Source organism: Psilocybe cubensis, chromosome 6 (genome assembly GCF_017499595.1).
Source record: "Psilocybe cubensis strain MGC-MH-2018 chromosome 6, whole genome shotgun sequence".
In the NCBI taxonomy this organism is placed as follows: Eukaryota; Fungi; Basidiomycota; class Agaricomycetes; order Agaricales; family Agrocybaceae; genus Psilocybe; species Psilocybe cubensis.
Genome location: NC_063004.1, coordinates 2,052,860 through 2,067,579, shown reverse-complemented (window position 1 = coordinate 2,067,579; position 14,720 = coordinate 2,052,860). Strand labels below are relative to the sequence as shown.

The following is a 14,720-nucleotide window of genomic DNA, read 5'->3' as shown; positions in this document are numbered from 1 at the left end:
AAGAAAGAGACACAAGAAGGAAGGCACCGCGTTCTTCAATTGGGCTTGTTGCTTGCTGCTGGGTGCAATTTCCGCCATCGCAATCTATCCATAACTGTGTATCTCGGGTGCGGGCATGGGCCCCATCGCTCTTCATTGAGGAGAACCCCCTTTTTTGCGCCTTCTTGGGACAAGTATGACTGGTGGCTCAATAACAGACGTGGTCCGCGCCCGTCCAACTTGCTCTTGCAAAGCTTAGTACAGCTGGCTTGCAGGTTTCTGTCCGCCCGCTTTTTACGTGCTTACTGTATATGGTCAACGCCAGTGCGATGGGCAGGTGTGCTACAGCACAATGCATAAAATTGAAGTAGATCGACCGCCGCCGCACTTGAGAGAGGTTGTTCTATGTGTGTGGCATGTGTGCAGTGCGGTCACGGTCCAATCCAATTTAGAGGTGGCGGCGGGGAATAGTAATTTGGATCCATTGGCATGATGTTGAGTGGGACGCACCACGCCGGCGCGTCCTTTCTCTTTCATTTAATTAGCGGGATGCTCTTAGGCGCGACGTACAATAGGGACCCATATGGTCCATACCCGCTTCGAATCGGGAAGAGCGAATTTACACTACTTTGGAATTCGAAGAAACAAGCCCCCTCTCAGTTCGACTCGGTCGGGTCGATCGGTCGGCTTCAAGCTTCCTGTCCGACGAGTCCCCAAAATCCTTGCTGCTATGGCCATTAATTCACTTTCTTCGAGTCGCCGTGGCTCACCGAACCTCTAGGCCTGATACTTAGGTGGTTCACCGATCGCGCAAGCGAGGAAAGGCAAAAAAGCGACTAGCAACGGAAGGGCGGTGCATGCATTGGCTCCAAAGGGTGGCTAATTAAGAAAACGTACCACACACACGACGAAGGAGAAAAAAAATAGGTTAAACTATCAAATATACGCATAAGTTTCTAATTACACGGCTGACGAGGGGACGCGAAGTACCTGGCAGCGGGCGGATCGTTTCAATTAAGCTAAAACAAAAAAGCGATATGCATTCTGTTAATAGAGCTCCGGGGTGCATGTAGATTATAAGCTTTCTCTCATGCCTGGCCGGGGCGCGTGAAGCAGCAAGAGAGTAAAGCGCGAAGAGATTCACCGTGGTTGGGTTCATTACTGCCCAATATCGGGCTTCAAGAACACCGTCCCCCTCCTTGAGGCCTCGACTGGCCCTTGGGAGGGCATGGTTTGGTAACCTTGAATTCGAGGGTCAATAATTAAAACACACACCTCTGATGATTCTAAATCTAAGCATAGTAGTGGCCCATCACCACCACCACCGTCACCATCACCGTCTAACCGGAGTCGAAAAAGAAAGTACATCATGATGTTCCATAATACGCCTCTAGTTTCGGTGTCGCGTTCATTTCAGCTCTCCAAAACACCAAACACCAAACCGCCCTTTCCTTCCGCGCCGCGTCTCAGTGTTTAGTTTCCAGTGCGGTTGCGATGCGTACTGGGATCCCATCACTTGCTTATTGTATTTACGAAAGCGCCCACCGCAACAGCCAACTCCACCCCTCGGAAAACCCGATTGCAAAGGCCAGTTGGGCTGTGCAAACCACTGCACCATGCCCTCACTCACAAAAGGGCCTAGACCTAGCCTCACCAACTCGCTCACGAACGAAAACGACCATCACCGGGGCTAACGTACAACGGCTGTGAATTCAATCAAGGAAGTACTCGGACTCGGAAGCACTTCTTTCGCGTTCTTCGCTGCATGCATCTTTTTTTTGAATCGGAATTGACCTTTGTAAGTAAGTGGCTTGAGTAAGTATAGTAAAGAAACGGCTGGCCGGAAGTGGACTGCTTTACGGTTGCCGCCTCAAACATGGTCTAACTTTCTTGCAGATCGTCGAATCTGAGTCCGTTTTTGTTAATCGGGGTCCCTTCCTCGTAGCATAACTCTCCGTTACCTCTGTGACACCTTTTGTAGCTTTACAATCTCCGACACTGTACAGTCAATGTTCTGCCGACCGCCGAGGCTAAATCATTTGCTAGTGCCATTACCAAAGTGTTACTGGCTGCTGGCACATGAGCCTGAACAAAATTGAAGTTGAAGTTTGAGTATCAGATTATTCTATCAATTTAATATGTAGAGCTAAATTTGTATTATATACAATTACATTATGGGAGGTCAGAGTAGACGATTCAGACGCAGAGGTGATTCTGCTCATCAGAAGCGTGGGAAGACGCAGAATCGCCTCTCAATCGGAATCATCGCTGACTCGCCTCTGAATCGTTGAAGCGGCTCCGGACGCGCTTCAACAATTCTGCATCTATGAATACAATAAGTTACAATGTCCAATTGAAAGAAGCCACTGGGCTGTTAGTATGGCTGTGTTTTGCCATATTGGATAACAAGTCTGCTTTTCAGTTGCAGAGGTTACAAGTGAATTGACAAATTAGTAGTCCTGGCTCATGCTGCTAAGGCGTTATCAACACTCACTTCCGTTTGTTAAGACTCAAAATTAAATATTCCGTGTACGAGTCCAAGGTTTCCTCTTTTTCATCGTTCAACAACATGTCAAGGTTTCAATGTTTTTATTCTTTTTTTTTTCGTTGCCTCAGCGGTTCGAACCTGACAATAGAAATGGAAACGAACCCCCGAGTTTATTAGAACACGAGGCAGAGACAAGCAAAAACTTAAATTGAAGGGTGATTGGGTTTCCATGTTGCTTGTATCCTATGTCCAATTTCTGAGTCACATTCACACTTTCCGGTAAAGCACTGTTATATACTGTGAAAAATGACATTTCTCATAGTCCAATTTATGAGAAATATATAATACAACCTAATTAATCTACTTGTAAGCTGTGTAGAATACGGGCCAAATTTTACAGCGTAGGAATACGCTGGAAGACGGCGTTGTACACCACCAACTTAAACAAACACACAAAATGCTCCATCTAAACGGGGACATGGCGGCATGCCTGTCTCAAGGTTGGAGGGTAGCCGACGGCAAGGCAGGTATAATAAGTGGTGACTTGAGGGAGTTGTACAGCTGTATGCCAATTTATTAGAGAACGAGGAGGTGGGGTAAGGACATTTCGGAGAAGCACCTCGAGGCTCCGGGACAGAGGTTGAAACTTGAAACTCCGACTTCCCCCGAGCCGGCCAACCACAGTCACACATAGAGGGTCTGAACAGCAGTTCTACCTGACGTGACAAACAGGAAAGTAACGCAGTGCCAGGACCCCCATCCACCGCTTCCTGATAGCGGAACAGTTGCCTTATGTAGACCATGTTTGAGGCGGCAACCGTACTGCTTGCAGTGGTGGCAGCTGCAGCCATTTTCTCTCTCTTTTTGATCGGGATCGACGATGCGCAAAATGATTGTATTGCTGCTATTAGTGGTAGTCGGAATTGAAGATGATTGTGCTAATGGATCATTCCATTCCATTCAATCAGTGCATGCAACAACAAAACAAAAAGGCTGTTGGTATACTTGGAATAGTGCGTTGTAAGATTTGTATAACCTCCTGTTGGAATTGAGTTTTTCATGAATCAGGTGCGAGGTGCGACGAAATAAAAAAATCAAAGCCGTTGAGAAACAACTTGAACTGGGGCTCGGGAGTCGGAATGACTCACGTACGAAACGCACAGACAGATCACATCGTCTATCGTCACCGAACTTTTCGAAGTTCAAGGGACGAAGAGGAAGAGCCGGTGGAATCACATCACGTACTATCGCCAGTAATGGCAATATACCCTGCCAATTCCGCCCCCAACCCGACCTTCTTTCTCGCTCTCGCGCTCAGGGCTGCCGCTCCGTCCGTTTGATGCATTATGTCTCCCCCTAGTCCCTTTAGTCCCATTCAACAATCTCGCAATTCCCAGCCCTGAAAAGAAAAAAAGCACACCCTCTCCGCCCCCTAGACCTCCGGGTTCCAAAAAAAAAGTTCCAATTCCTGACGTGCTCCGAAAATGGTCTAGTAAGGGGAGGGTAGGGGGAAGGGGGGGAGCGCAGTTTATCGTATACGGCATTGGGAATTTCTTGTGCAATGTGCATCACATCGAATCGAATCTCCGCAACTCGAAAGTGAATGTGAATGTGAATGCATTCAATCATTACATTTGCAAGCATTATCGCCTTCAAAGGTATCCAAAAAAATAATAATACCGATGCGGCGTCTAAAAATAGACGCTCTCCCCGATAACTCTGCGTCGCGGGTCATGCAAGGCACACCACAGCCAATGCAACACAACTCCTTTGCACAAAGTGTCAAAATAAAGTCCGCTCCATAACGCTTTGGCTTTATTTTTCACACACACACATACCGAACAATGTAAAGTATTATACTCTATTCTATATCATAATTAAAAGTAAATGACAATGCGGGGGTGGTGGTATGATATGAAAGTTTATTGCGTTCTCACCCGCAGCGTTCAAGTGACCTTGGTATTATCCGTCCTCGCACCCGAACGTGAGAACGAGAACGGAGACTGATGGAGAGAAAAAAGAAAGAAAGTGAGAGGAACAAGAGCGAATATCACCAGATATCGCACATCCTTACGGCACACGCAAACAAGGAGGGGGGAGGGGGGAGGAAGGGGGGCAATACAATTATACGGGTACATACCCCAGCCTAGCCTGCTGCCTAATCAGTCCTCCAAACGCACAAATTAAGAAACAACAAGGTAAACTATGCACTGTGTGTGTAAGAAATTTAAAAAATACAACCATCACACACACGCACCCTGTACGACTAACAGTTTTGCGTGTTGCTGCAATGTACGAGAGCACATAGCATATTTATTTTTATTTTTAATATCGGTACCGGCGCTATAACGTTGCGGGGGGGTGGAGGCAGTGGGAGGATTGCATGCGCATTTTTTCACACTACTCGAAATCCAATTCATTTGCACGGTCACACAGCCTGTGAGGGATAAAAAAGATATTTTCCCCAAAAAAAGGAATAATACGACAGGAACAGTACATATTAATTGTCGACAACTACTAGATTAATTTCAAGGTTTTGTGGGAGAAAAGAAAGAACAAAAGAAGACCGGAGCAAGGATGAAAAAGAAAGAGTAAGAGAGAAAATGGAGGGTGAGGGACAGCAAGGGGTGGGAAGCGGATTTTGTGGGAACAAGAGATAGAGTTGATAGAGTTCTACAGAGCAGCAAGCAGGAGAGGAGGGAGGGGCAAAGAGACAAGATAGACGGCGTCCGTGGACATGTTAGTATACGACAGCGAAAGGTATTCAGCAAAAACACACAAAAAAAAGGAGAGGAAACTAAAACAACGAGAGTGAATGTCCCCAACCCGAGCCGAAGATATAAATGAAAGTAGAGCCAAGCATACCAGACGTTACGGCGTAATAGATAGACAAGTTGGGGAGGGGGATATCATGGTATTTCGGTTCGAAGTCGTCAATGCCAAGGGAGGGATATACGTTATAACACAACAGTCCGCGCGCCAGTCCATCGAGCGTAGCGTTATGGATTATACAAAGAGATGATGATGAGGAGACGAGAAGCAATAATTACGACGAGAGGATATCAAAAATCACAACGAGAGAGAGAGATTATCGAGAGAGAGTGAGAGAAAAGGAAAGAATATATAGATGTCCGTCGTTAAAACGTTGCTGTTCGTTTCAATCAATGGACCACAAATCATGATCATCATCGTGAGTAGGGGTGCGAAGGGCATCATCCCGAGTGGGAGGGTGCGTCGTTGAAGTACTGCTGCTGGCTGGAAGAGCGGGGGCTAGGGAGGAGAGAAGGGTACATGCCCTGGCCTGAAGAGCCATGGGAGCCGCCGTGCGACGAGAAGGGGTTGCCCGACAGTGACGGTGGCGCCGAGAGAGGGACGTCCGAGGACATGCCATACCCTGACGACTGCGTGTGAGCGCCGCCTGAGCTATGGGAGCCGCCCTGGCTGTACAGCCCCATATGGCGGCTGCTGCTATGGGAGTCGTACATGCCGCCACCGCCGCCGAGATGGTGGGTAGACCTGGAAGAGGACATGCCCATCATGTGGCGCGAGCTGTAGTCAGAAGAGTGGTGGTGGCCGTTGGGGCTATTGGGCATAGACTGAAGAGTCATGGGGTGGTAGAGCTGGAGGGCGTCAGCGGCAGGCATAGACGCCCGGCGACCCATGGGGTCGAGGAGCCCAGAGAGAGAAGCGCTACGTCCCGAGGGGGGAAATGGCGCGGTGGTAGTGGGCCCAGATGCTGCACGGTGAGCAGGGGCAAGGATGCGACGACGAGCCTGAAATAATAAATTAGATACACGAGCACAAAGAAATAGACAAGAGACTGACGTTGATCATCCAGTTGGAAACTTGGCTCATGCTGAGGCCAGTGGCATGGCAGAGCTGTTTTTTCTCCTCCTCGCTGGGGTAAGGGTGGTCAGAGTGGCGATGGAGCCAGGCCTTGAGATAGTCGGTGGTCTCCTTGGGGAGCTTGCCGCGCTTGCGGGTGGGGCGGTCGACGAGGGCAGAGGAGGGCATTGAGGGCGGTGAGCGAGATGGAGAGGATACGGAGATGTTGGGAGCAGCAGGACCAAGTGAGGGAGAGTATTGCTGATTTCCAGAGGGGAGAACAAAGTCTTGGTTTGGGAAAGACCAGTCGCCCTTTATGCCAGACATGGACCTACGATCGTGCTGACCCGATATGCGAGCCGAACCAAACATGTGTGCCTGGGACATGGGCGCGCTAAACGAGGCATGGCGTAACCCGTCATCATATTTTACGGCCGGACTTGATAGCTGTCCTGGAGTAGAGCTGGGCCGTACAATGCCCGACGGCGAGGGATTCCAGCTCTCCGACTCGGAATACGGAGAGAGCCCTGGCGTGCGCACCTCGTTAAAGTGCGAAAACGAGCTCGACGGCGTTGTGCCTGTAGACAACCCGGAGCTGGGATACTGGTCATAAGACGCGCTTCCGCCAAATGGCACGTCTGTAGAGACGCGGGGACGACGGTCCTGGTGGTCGTCTGCGGGTGCGGGGAAGGTGTAGGAGGAGAGACTGGACTGGGTGCCTGGCGCGTGGGTGTAGTTTTGGCGGAGACTGGTTGGGGGATACGGGGCATGGCGGAGAGTGGGGAGAGACGCGCGGCGGACATCGTGGCGGTACGAGTCCTCAAAGGTGGTGGAGATGGACGGCAGCTGGACCTTGGCATGGTCGAGGGCGGCGTCGGGGGAGTGTTTTTCATAGGAATGGGTGCTCGATGCGGAATCGATGTCCCATGCTGGAGGATCGCCCGACGCGCGCTGTTTCTTTGGCTGGGGGTCGTCGGCGGGAGTGAGTGAGCGCTTTTCTGGGCGGGAGAGGATGCTGCTGCTGTCGGTGTCCGCGGTCGACGCGGCCGAGCTGGACATGCGGCGCGAGTCGTAGTCGAGCGAGTCGGGCCTGGGAGGCGGGGCGGTTGTAAGCAAGAGTAGGAGTCTGGAGACTGGGACTTACAGGATGGGCGGAGTGACGGAGGGCGAAATGTCAGTTATAAACTCAGAGTCTTTGGCGCTGTTCGAGGATAAGTGACAGTTGACACGGATGACTAAATACTAACAGGGCAAACTGCAACTGGGCGACGTTGTAGCTGTTGAGTTGGGGCTGCGGGAGTTGGTCTGCTGTCGGCATCTAGACAGGGGCGGGGGCTGCTGCAAACGGAGTGGGCGCATTGCGCTATTTAACTGCATAAGCAAAAATAGTCTTGCGAATAAGATCGTCCATCTAGGAACATCCCTACATACATACAATCGCGACCAGATCTCATTGCCCAAAATGGCTAGATTGCACTGACCCAGTTCGTTTCCGTCCAAGAATACCCTCCAATAGCTGTCCTGCCTTTCGCCGCTCTTTCCAGCTCACCCGCACTCCGTCCAGCTGAACCAAACCAGCGCACGATTCCATAATCAGCCCTCGGTACGCGAGCCGCCCGATATATGCTCCATCCGGCAGATCCCGTCGGAATGCGCTGTCCAGTTCCTGCCATCCCGCCCCTCCCCTCCCGCCCTCCGACACTGCCCCCCCGCCCTCCGACATCAGCACAGGAAGGTACCATCCCAGTGTACATGGGTTCATCCTGTATTTCCGTCAGCACTGCTTCTCTCTCTCCCCAGTTTCACTCACCGAAAGTCTAGCATCTCCGCCTCCGGCATCTTCTGTGCCAGACGGATCAGAGGCTTGCTGTTCTTCAATCGGGACCCAATTATCGTCAGTTTCTTCAGCCTCGTGAGTCCTTCCAGGGCCCGAACATCTTCCAGGAAGTTGTAGTTCAGATTCAGCACCCTTAGATTAGGCAGCAGTCTCGCCATCCCCTCGGGCAGCGCGGTCAGTCTGCAGCCTGCAAGCTCCAAATAGACCAAATTGTAGCACGGTTCCACCATGAAATCAGATTTCAGCGGATTACCTGTGCAGCAAACAGAAAAAAAAAATATCGCGTCAGTACTAATGTTTCCACACCCACCCTCTAGACAGTCAAAATGCTCCCCAAATTTGGCATCAACTCTTACCAGAGAGGTACAGGCGCTTTGCATCGCGAACTTCGCGGGTCAATAGACTCCTACCAACAACACCCCACCCGGCATTAGCACTCTATCAAGATCGTCTCATCCCGGGAACAGGAAACTCACAGTCCTCGTCCACTCTGATTCCGCACACTCAAGTTCTCCAGTTTAGTCAGGCGATCCACTTTTACGAGACCCGCAAGCCCGTTGTTATCCGCATAGAGCGTGCGAAGGTTCATCATCCTCCCAACATCCAGATTTTTCAGCCGATTCCCACTAACGCGAAGAATCCTAAGTCGTCCCATCGTCCCGCTCACTTCTAGTTCACCCAGCTTGTTCATATCTCATCCAAAAATCAACAATCCGAGAATCATCTTCCACGTCACGCTCACCTGCGTTTAATGCAATCAGCGATTGCAATGATGATAGTCCTTGCATCCTATCAAGGCAATTGTGACTGATGTTCAGCATCTCCAGTCGGCTCCTATGAAAGAAAAGAAAAAAAAAAGTTTAATCATGATTAACCTTTCGCGAAACAACATCGGATCCTACGAACCATCGATACTGCCCAAAATCAATACGCTCGATCACATTCCCTTGAAGGCTAAGCTTCACTAGCCCATCCATGCGTTGTAACCCATCCGCGCTCGTTATCTTATTTCCATCGGCCCGGAGCTCGCGCAGGTGCCGCAAACATTCCAACTCTGGCATGCAGAGTGCTTGAGACTCGCGTGCAATGAGAAAAATGATACTAAATGCTTACGACGCAGGGATTCCACTTCATTATTGCTAATGTCAAGATTCTCCAGATTGAGCAGGTGACTATACGAGGTAATCCCTGTAAGGCTTTTCAGAGAATAATTTAAAGTCAGGGTTAGTCTCCATTTCACAAATCAGAAGACATACAAATTATGAGCGACAGATAACGTCCTAACAGTCCCCGGAATCCCACTCAGCCAAGCCAACTCATTATTATTCCTGTAAACCACAAAAAACATATCAGGGAATCAATAAGCTGCGCTTCGACATCATTCTGAATGGCAGAATCTATATTGGACACATACAGGCTAAGCGCGTCAAGGCGGGGCAGGAACTCCTTTAGCCGTGCGACACTCTCCAGTTTGGCGCCTGACAAGTCTATTGACGCGAGTTCCTCCCAATGAGGTTCGAACGGCTGCACGTCAGTAATCACCTCTACCAGCCTATCATGCGCGACACCAAACGAGCATTCTGTCAGGAATGTCCCATTCGCCTTCGCGAAGCTCTGCTGCCTTCCAGGCGACGATTGTGCACGCTGTTTATTACTGCTGCTGCTGGCGTTGCTGTACGTCCTCGAAAACGCACGCCGTGGAGACGTCGCTCCACCCACATTACTAGCAGGCGAAATGCTGCCCGATGTCGCGCTAGCGCGCTGCTGTCGAGAGCCTAACGGCTGGAGCTCTTCTGGTCGCCCAGAGCTGCTCACTTTTGAAGGCGAATCCTCCTCGTCCAAATCTAATTTCAAAAAATTGTAAAATTAAGACTGCGGCCAAACTGAACCAGGACAGAGAAGGCGTAGTTCATACCAGAGTACTCTAACGCGTCCATCAAGTCGGCTATGCGCTTTGACCGGACTGACTGGGGCCCTCCACCAGAAGCACCAATGCCTAAACGCACCAAAGAAAGAAGCAAAAAAATTTCGATTAGTTTATGAGATTCATTCCACCAAAAAAACAACCTACCTTGAATTGGACCTTCCCGTTTTCCGTCAGAAAAGCTAACTGACCTGTGGTGCGCCTTCTTGTGATCTGGAGTTTGATAGTTATGCCGATACGATCCATTCTTCAGTGCAGAAGTTGGCGTCACGCTGTTGCTCTTCATCGCAGATTTTATGACCGGTGTGCCCGCCATCAGGCTGGAATGCCCACGGCTCGGCGTACTGAACGACGTCACCGCATGCACCTGCACTGTCTGTACAGTGAGGAATTGTTGCTGCTGTTGCTGCTGCTGCTCTGGATGAAGCGGGCCGGGTACCGAAGCGGAGGCGGGGGCGGACACGGAAGGCACTCTACGCGGCGGCGACAATACATCAACAGTACGATTGTTCCGCGACGGCGAATCCTCATATTCCGAGTCAAATTCCGCATCATTGATCTCTGCTCTCTGCGTCGCCGTATGCAGATCATGGTCGTCTTCCGAGTCTGACGTCTCATCCTCATACTCAGCCGTGTCCACGCCTGTCATCAAATGCACTATATGCGCAGATTGCACAGACGCATCTGTCGAAAAGTTGGACAGTTCCAGTTCCTCTGCATCTTCCACCTCAGAGTGTTCTGAGATCCTGCTCATTTCACCAACCCCTGCGCCAGCGCTGACCACCACAGGACCTTCGTCCTCGTTAGCCCCTTCTTCTTCTTCTGCGTGCTCAAATTGTTCTTCCTCTTGCTGTGGCTCTGGGCTGGGAGACGCAGCAGGTTGCGTATTTCCCTCCGCCGGCCTCGAATCATCGCGCAAACTCTCAATGTCACCAAACGGATCGTCACTAAGCTCTTCTGTCTGATTTATTGCTTTCTCGGGATCCATCGTTGCCTGAGCCGTGTTTTTGACCCATCGCATCATGACCTTGTCAAACAACATATCACCAAATCTCTCTGGGAGTGATGGCAAGTCAGTTGGCGCGATGGTGCGGATGTGAGCAGGTCCAGCGTGCTTCACAAATGATGGCGCGCTACCCGCGGTAATAGTCGTGCCCGACGCGGTAGTGCTTGATGATACAAATCTATTCATGTCTTCATTGGTTGATAATCGAACTGAATTTGAGGGATATGAGGGTGGTGCCAAACTCGATGGAGGCGGTGCGCGTTGTTGGCCATCTTGGCCAATTTCGTGAGGTATATTAGATGGTAATACAGATTGCGATGCTGGTATTAGAGTGACGTTGACAATGGGATGCTGTTGTTGTGGTTGTTGCTGTTGAATAGATAAACGGGAAAGATTATGCGCTATATCGGTATCTTCTATGTTTTGTTTTCCTTGTTTACGTGGACTCGCCCGCGAGATTAAATTCTTTTTCAGAGAGGACGTTCGCCGGTGTGAATGGCGAGAGTTTTCCTTAATATCGCTTACGCTCTTGACGCTCGCCATAATAGAAGTATCACTGTCTTCCACATGTGTGGTAACATGCGAGGTTTCTGTGTCCCCTGAAAAGATGCGTTTCTGCCGCTTTACATCGCTCTTAATTTGGTCCATGAGAGCTGCAGCTTTCTGGCGGTATGATGATGATGAATAAGAAGTAGATTGAGAAGCTGTTCCAGACGATGATGGATTACTGCTAGTTTGTTCCGGCACAGCAAGAAATGAAGGTTTTCGTTGGGATCCTAGGTTTTCTGTCAGTCAAGTTTCTCAAGATTCATATAAAACAAATTTACCAGAAGGTTGTTGTTGTTGTTTCAAGTTCAGATAGCGGTCCGATTTCTTTTTCGCGGACTCTTCCTCTACGACGGAAGGCGAATTCGTCTGAGTACTCGCGACCGTAGAGATTGTCGAATAGTCGCGGGCTTGCTTGATTTTTTGCATGAGGGAGAGAGATTCTCCGACATAATCTTTACCATAGATTTTCGGACGCGCGATGGTCGCTTGGGGAGGGCTACCGCCATAGAGGTCGCTAGAAGGGCTGAGTTTAATACGCTTCGTACTGCGCATGTGAGACATGTTGGCAGCTGTACCAGTCACTTCAGAAACACGAGACAACCCATTGTTGAAGCTCGTCGGAGTGGCAGTTGTGCCAGTTCCAGTGCCAGAGGGGGTGTTAATGGCAATTGAATCCACCAGTGCAGACAGATGTTCACGGGTGTAAGTGTCGTATTGAAATTGAAAGAGCCTTAGTCGGGGATCTGTGAGAGGAGCAACGTTGTTCGCAACTGTCGGTGGATTTGGTGTGCTCTGCGCTTGCGGAAGAGGACTTGGTCGAGAAGGCCCGCTCCGAGGCATGGCAAACGTGAATTGACACCCCTGAGTGGCTTTTCGACCGTGAAAAGAATTCATGTTCGGCATGTCCGTCTCCATAATTTCATCCTCCTCTTCCTCTTCCTCAGCTTGCTCTACTTCCTCCACAGTCTGAGCATTTGACACATGTGATAATGGACTTGGATTAGATGCTCTTGAAGCGTGTCCATCCTGGACTGGTGGTGATGGAGGTTCGAACATTCTTTCGAGTGGCAGTGGTGTAAAGAAATCCTTAATTGCGTTCTTCTTGTTCCGACCTGGTGTCTTGGGTAGTAAAGGAGCATGCGCAACTTCTTCTCGCACCACAAAAGTGCCAGCTGGTGCCCGGCCACTTCCAGAGGGTGTGACGTCGGGTTCAAAATCGGCAGTGGTATGGATGTGGGTGCTAAGGGGTACAGTAAGAGATACGGATCGGCTGCCATAGGACAAATTATTCTCTTCCTCTTCTGCGCCTTCCTCTTCCTCGGGCCACTCGTCCTGGAGCTCTTCGGTCTGCCATGCAGGGACAGGATTGGACATGGTTAACAGCAGAGACGCGCGTTTGTTGAGAATTCGCCGTTAATGGCACGCCTCCGGTTCGAGGCATTCGTTGTTGATCGTTGTTGAACAAGTAGCGGAATCATGTGACCGCGCAGGTCGTGAGACATTTACTATTTGGCAATCAGAGCATCAACAAACATGGGGATCCGAGCTGGTGCGCTCCAGTGACAGAGCCGCGCCGTTCACCGAGGTCCGCATTTGACACCCTCCCAACGAGTCGTTCGTCCCAACGCTTTTAACTGGGATAACTTGAACCACATCTACATATACCACCGCCGATCTTTGTAGCCGAAAGATAAAGTCGTTGACAGCTGATCATTGTTCGCTTTTTACAAATTCAAAGCGCCCTGGCAATCCACCATCTTCAACGGCGTCGTATTCCCCATACACCCAATTTTTAATTATGATGCTGCGGTTATGCCGATGCTTGTGCTCCAAGTTACGATATTCATTTCTCAAGGCCCAACTGTCGACATCTCGCAGTACCTGATTTCCTACGTATCGGTTTCTTTTGCTCGCTTCGTCCAACTTCTCCAGATAGTCATCAACTTGTTCTCCTCATGACTCTAAAACTCGGAGGTCAACTGATATATGAACCGCTATCTATATCTTTATCACCTCGTATCTGCGACGCTATACATCAGGTCTAGAGACTTCATTCTCAATGCCGATATACATCATGTCCTTACAGCAGCATGGCTTTTTCTGCCAGCCAAACCTACTATGTGTCGAACCGCACTATGGATAGTCTTTCTGCCTAACTGACAAAGGCGCATAAATTTAACTTTGCCGCTCACCGTACACTTCGCAGCAACTCACGCCAATGCAATCTCCTCCGTCAAATTCTAAAGTGCTATATACTGGGCGGCATCAATATTCATTAATCTCCTCCCCCGCCTAGTTTTCGATTATTGGATCTCGCTCTGCAGACCGTGGCATCAAAATTCATTATCTTTGCAATGTTTTTTTAGTGATCCTACCCGCTCTGTGCCACTTCTACTCAGGCGCTCTTTTCCGGAACATCTGGTATCGGTACGAACTGGTCTGGCCTTTGAGATGACTTTTTCCTCGCCATAATCCATCATTCAGTGCGCCAGTAGAAAGGTTTTCCCGGGAACAAGCGGTTTCTCCTGTATCATACATCGTCAGCTCTGCTCCTCGAATGTCATCTTCTGTCGACTTTGCTCATTCTTTCCCACTATCCAGTGAAAAGGTACCGACCTTCTTCTTGGACCTTAAATCTTATCTTCTGAGCCCAACCTCTGGATGTTTGTGAGAACACTTTCATAGTTCTTCTGAACTCTGGATCACAGCGAGGCTATTCTTATCTGCTATTGCTTCTTAGCGATGTCAATGTACTTTATGCCAGGAACATGCGCCTTAAAGGACCGGTCGACTTTGTAAAATCTGGTACCTAGACGGAATACTGGGTGGTTCACTTCTATCTATGGACTTACTGGTTAAAATCTCAGTAATCTATCATCATCATCGTTTGAAAAGATAATAAGCTCATAGTCATCCTTTCCATCGTAATAATTTGGAGTAGGAATCAATGACGGTCGAACAGTTTCATCGCGAAGCTCATGTGAACACCACCATCTCTTTTTACAAGCTTACAGTAATCAAGGTCTTTGCAGTCAAGACAACAGCTAGACAGCTAGACGGGCACAGCCCTGTCTAAGAAGTGTGATGGTTTTGCCTTTGCAATATAGATTGT

At 49.6% G+C, this 14,720-nt stretch overlaps 1 protein-coding gene across 1 annotated transcript; it reads right to left on the bottom strand.

The window, feature by feature from the left end:
• Positions 1-5,679: 5,679 nt before the first annotated feature.
• Positions 5,680-12,982, bottom strand: JR316_0007154 (Septation initiation network scaffold protein cdc11; the record flags this gene model as incomplete). Its single annotated transcript, XM_047892897.1, is given in 14 exon segments — positions 5,680-6,240; positions 6,293-7,418; positions 7,437-7,493; positions 7,774-8,055; positions 8,103-8,382; positions 8,619-8,822; positions 8,872-8,963; positions 9,036-9,183; positions 9,243-9,301; positions 9,386-9,457; positions 9,544-9,973; positions 10,045-10,125; positions 10,201-11,835; positions 11,887-12,982. 14 exon segments carry the CDS (start codon positions 12,980-12,982, stop codon positions 5,680-5,682), a joined length of 6,123 nt encoding a protein of 2,040 aa, XP_047748179.1.
• Positions 12,983-14,720: the final 1,738 nt, after the last annotated feature.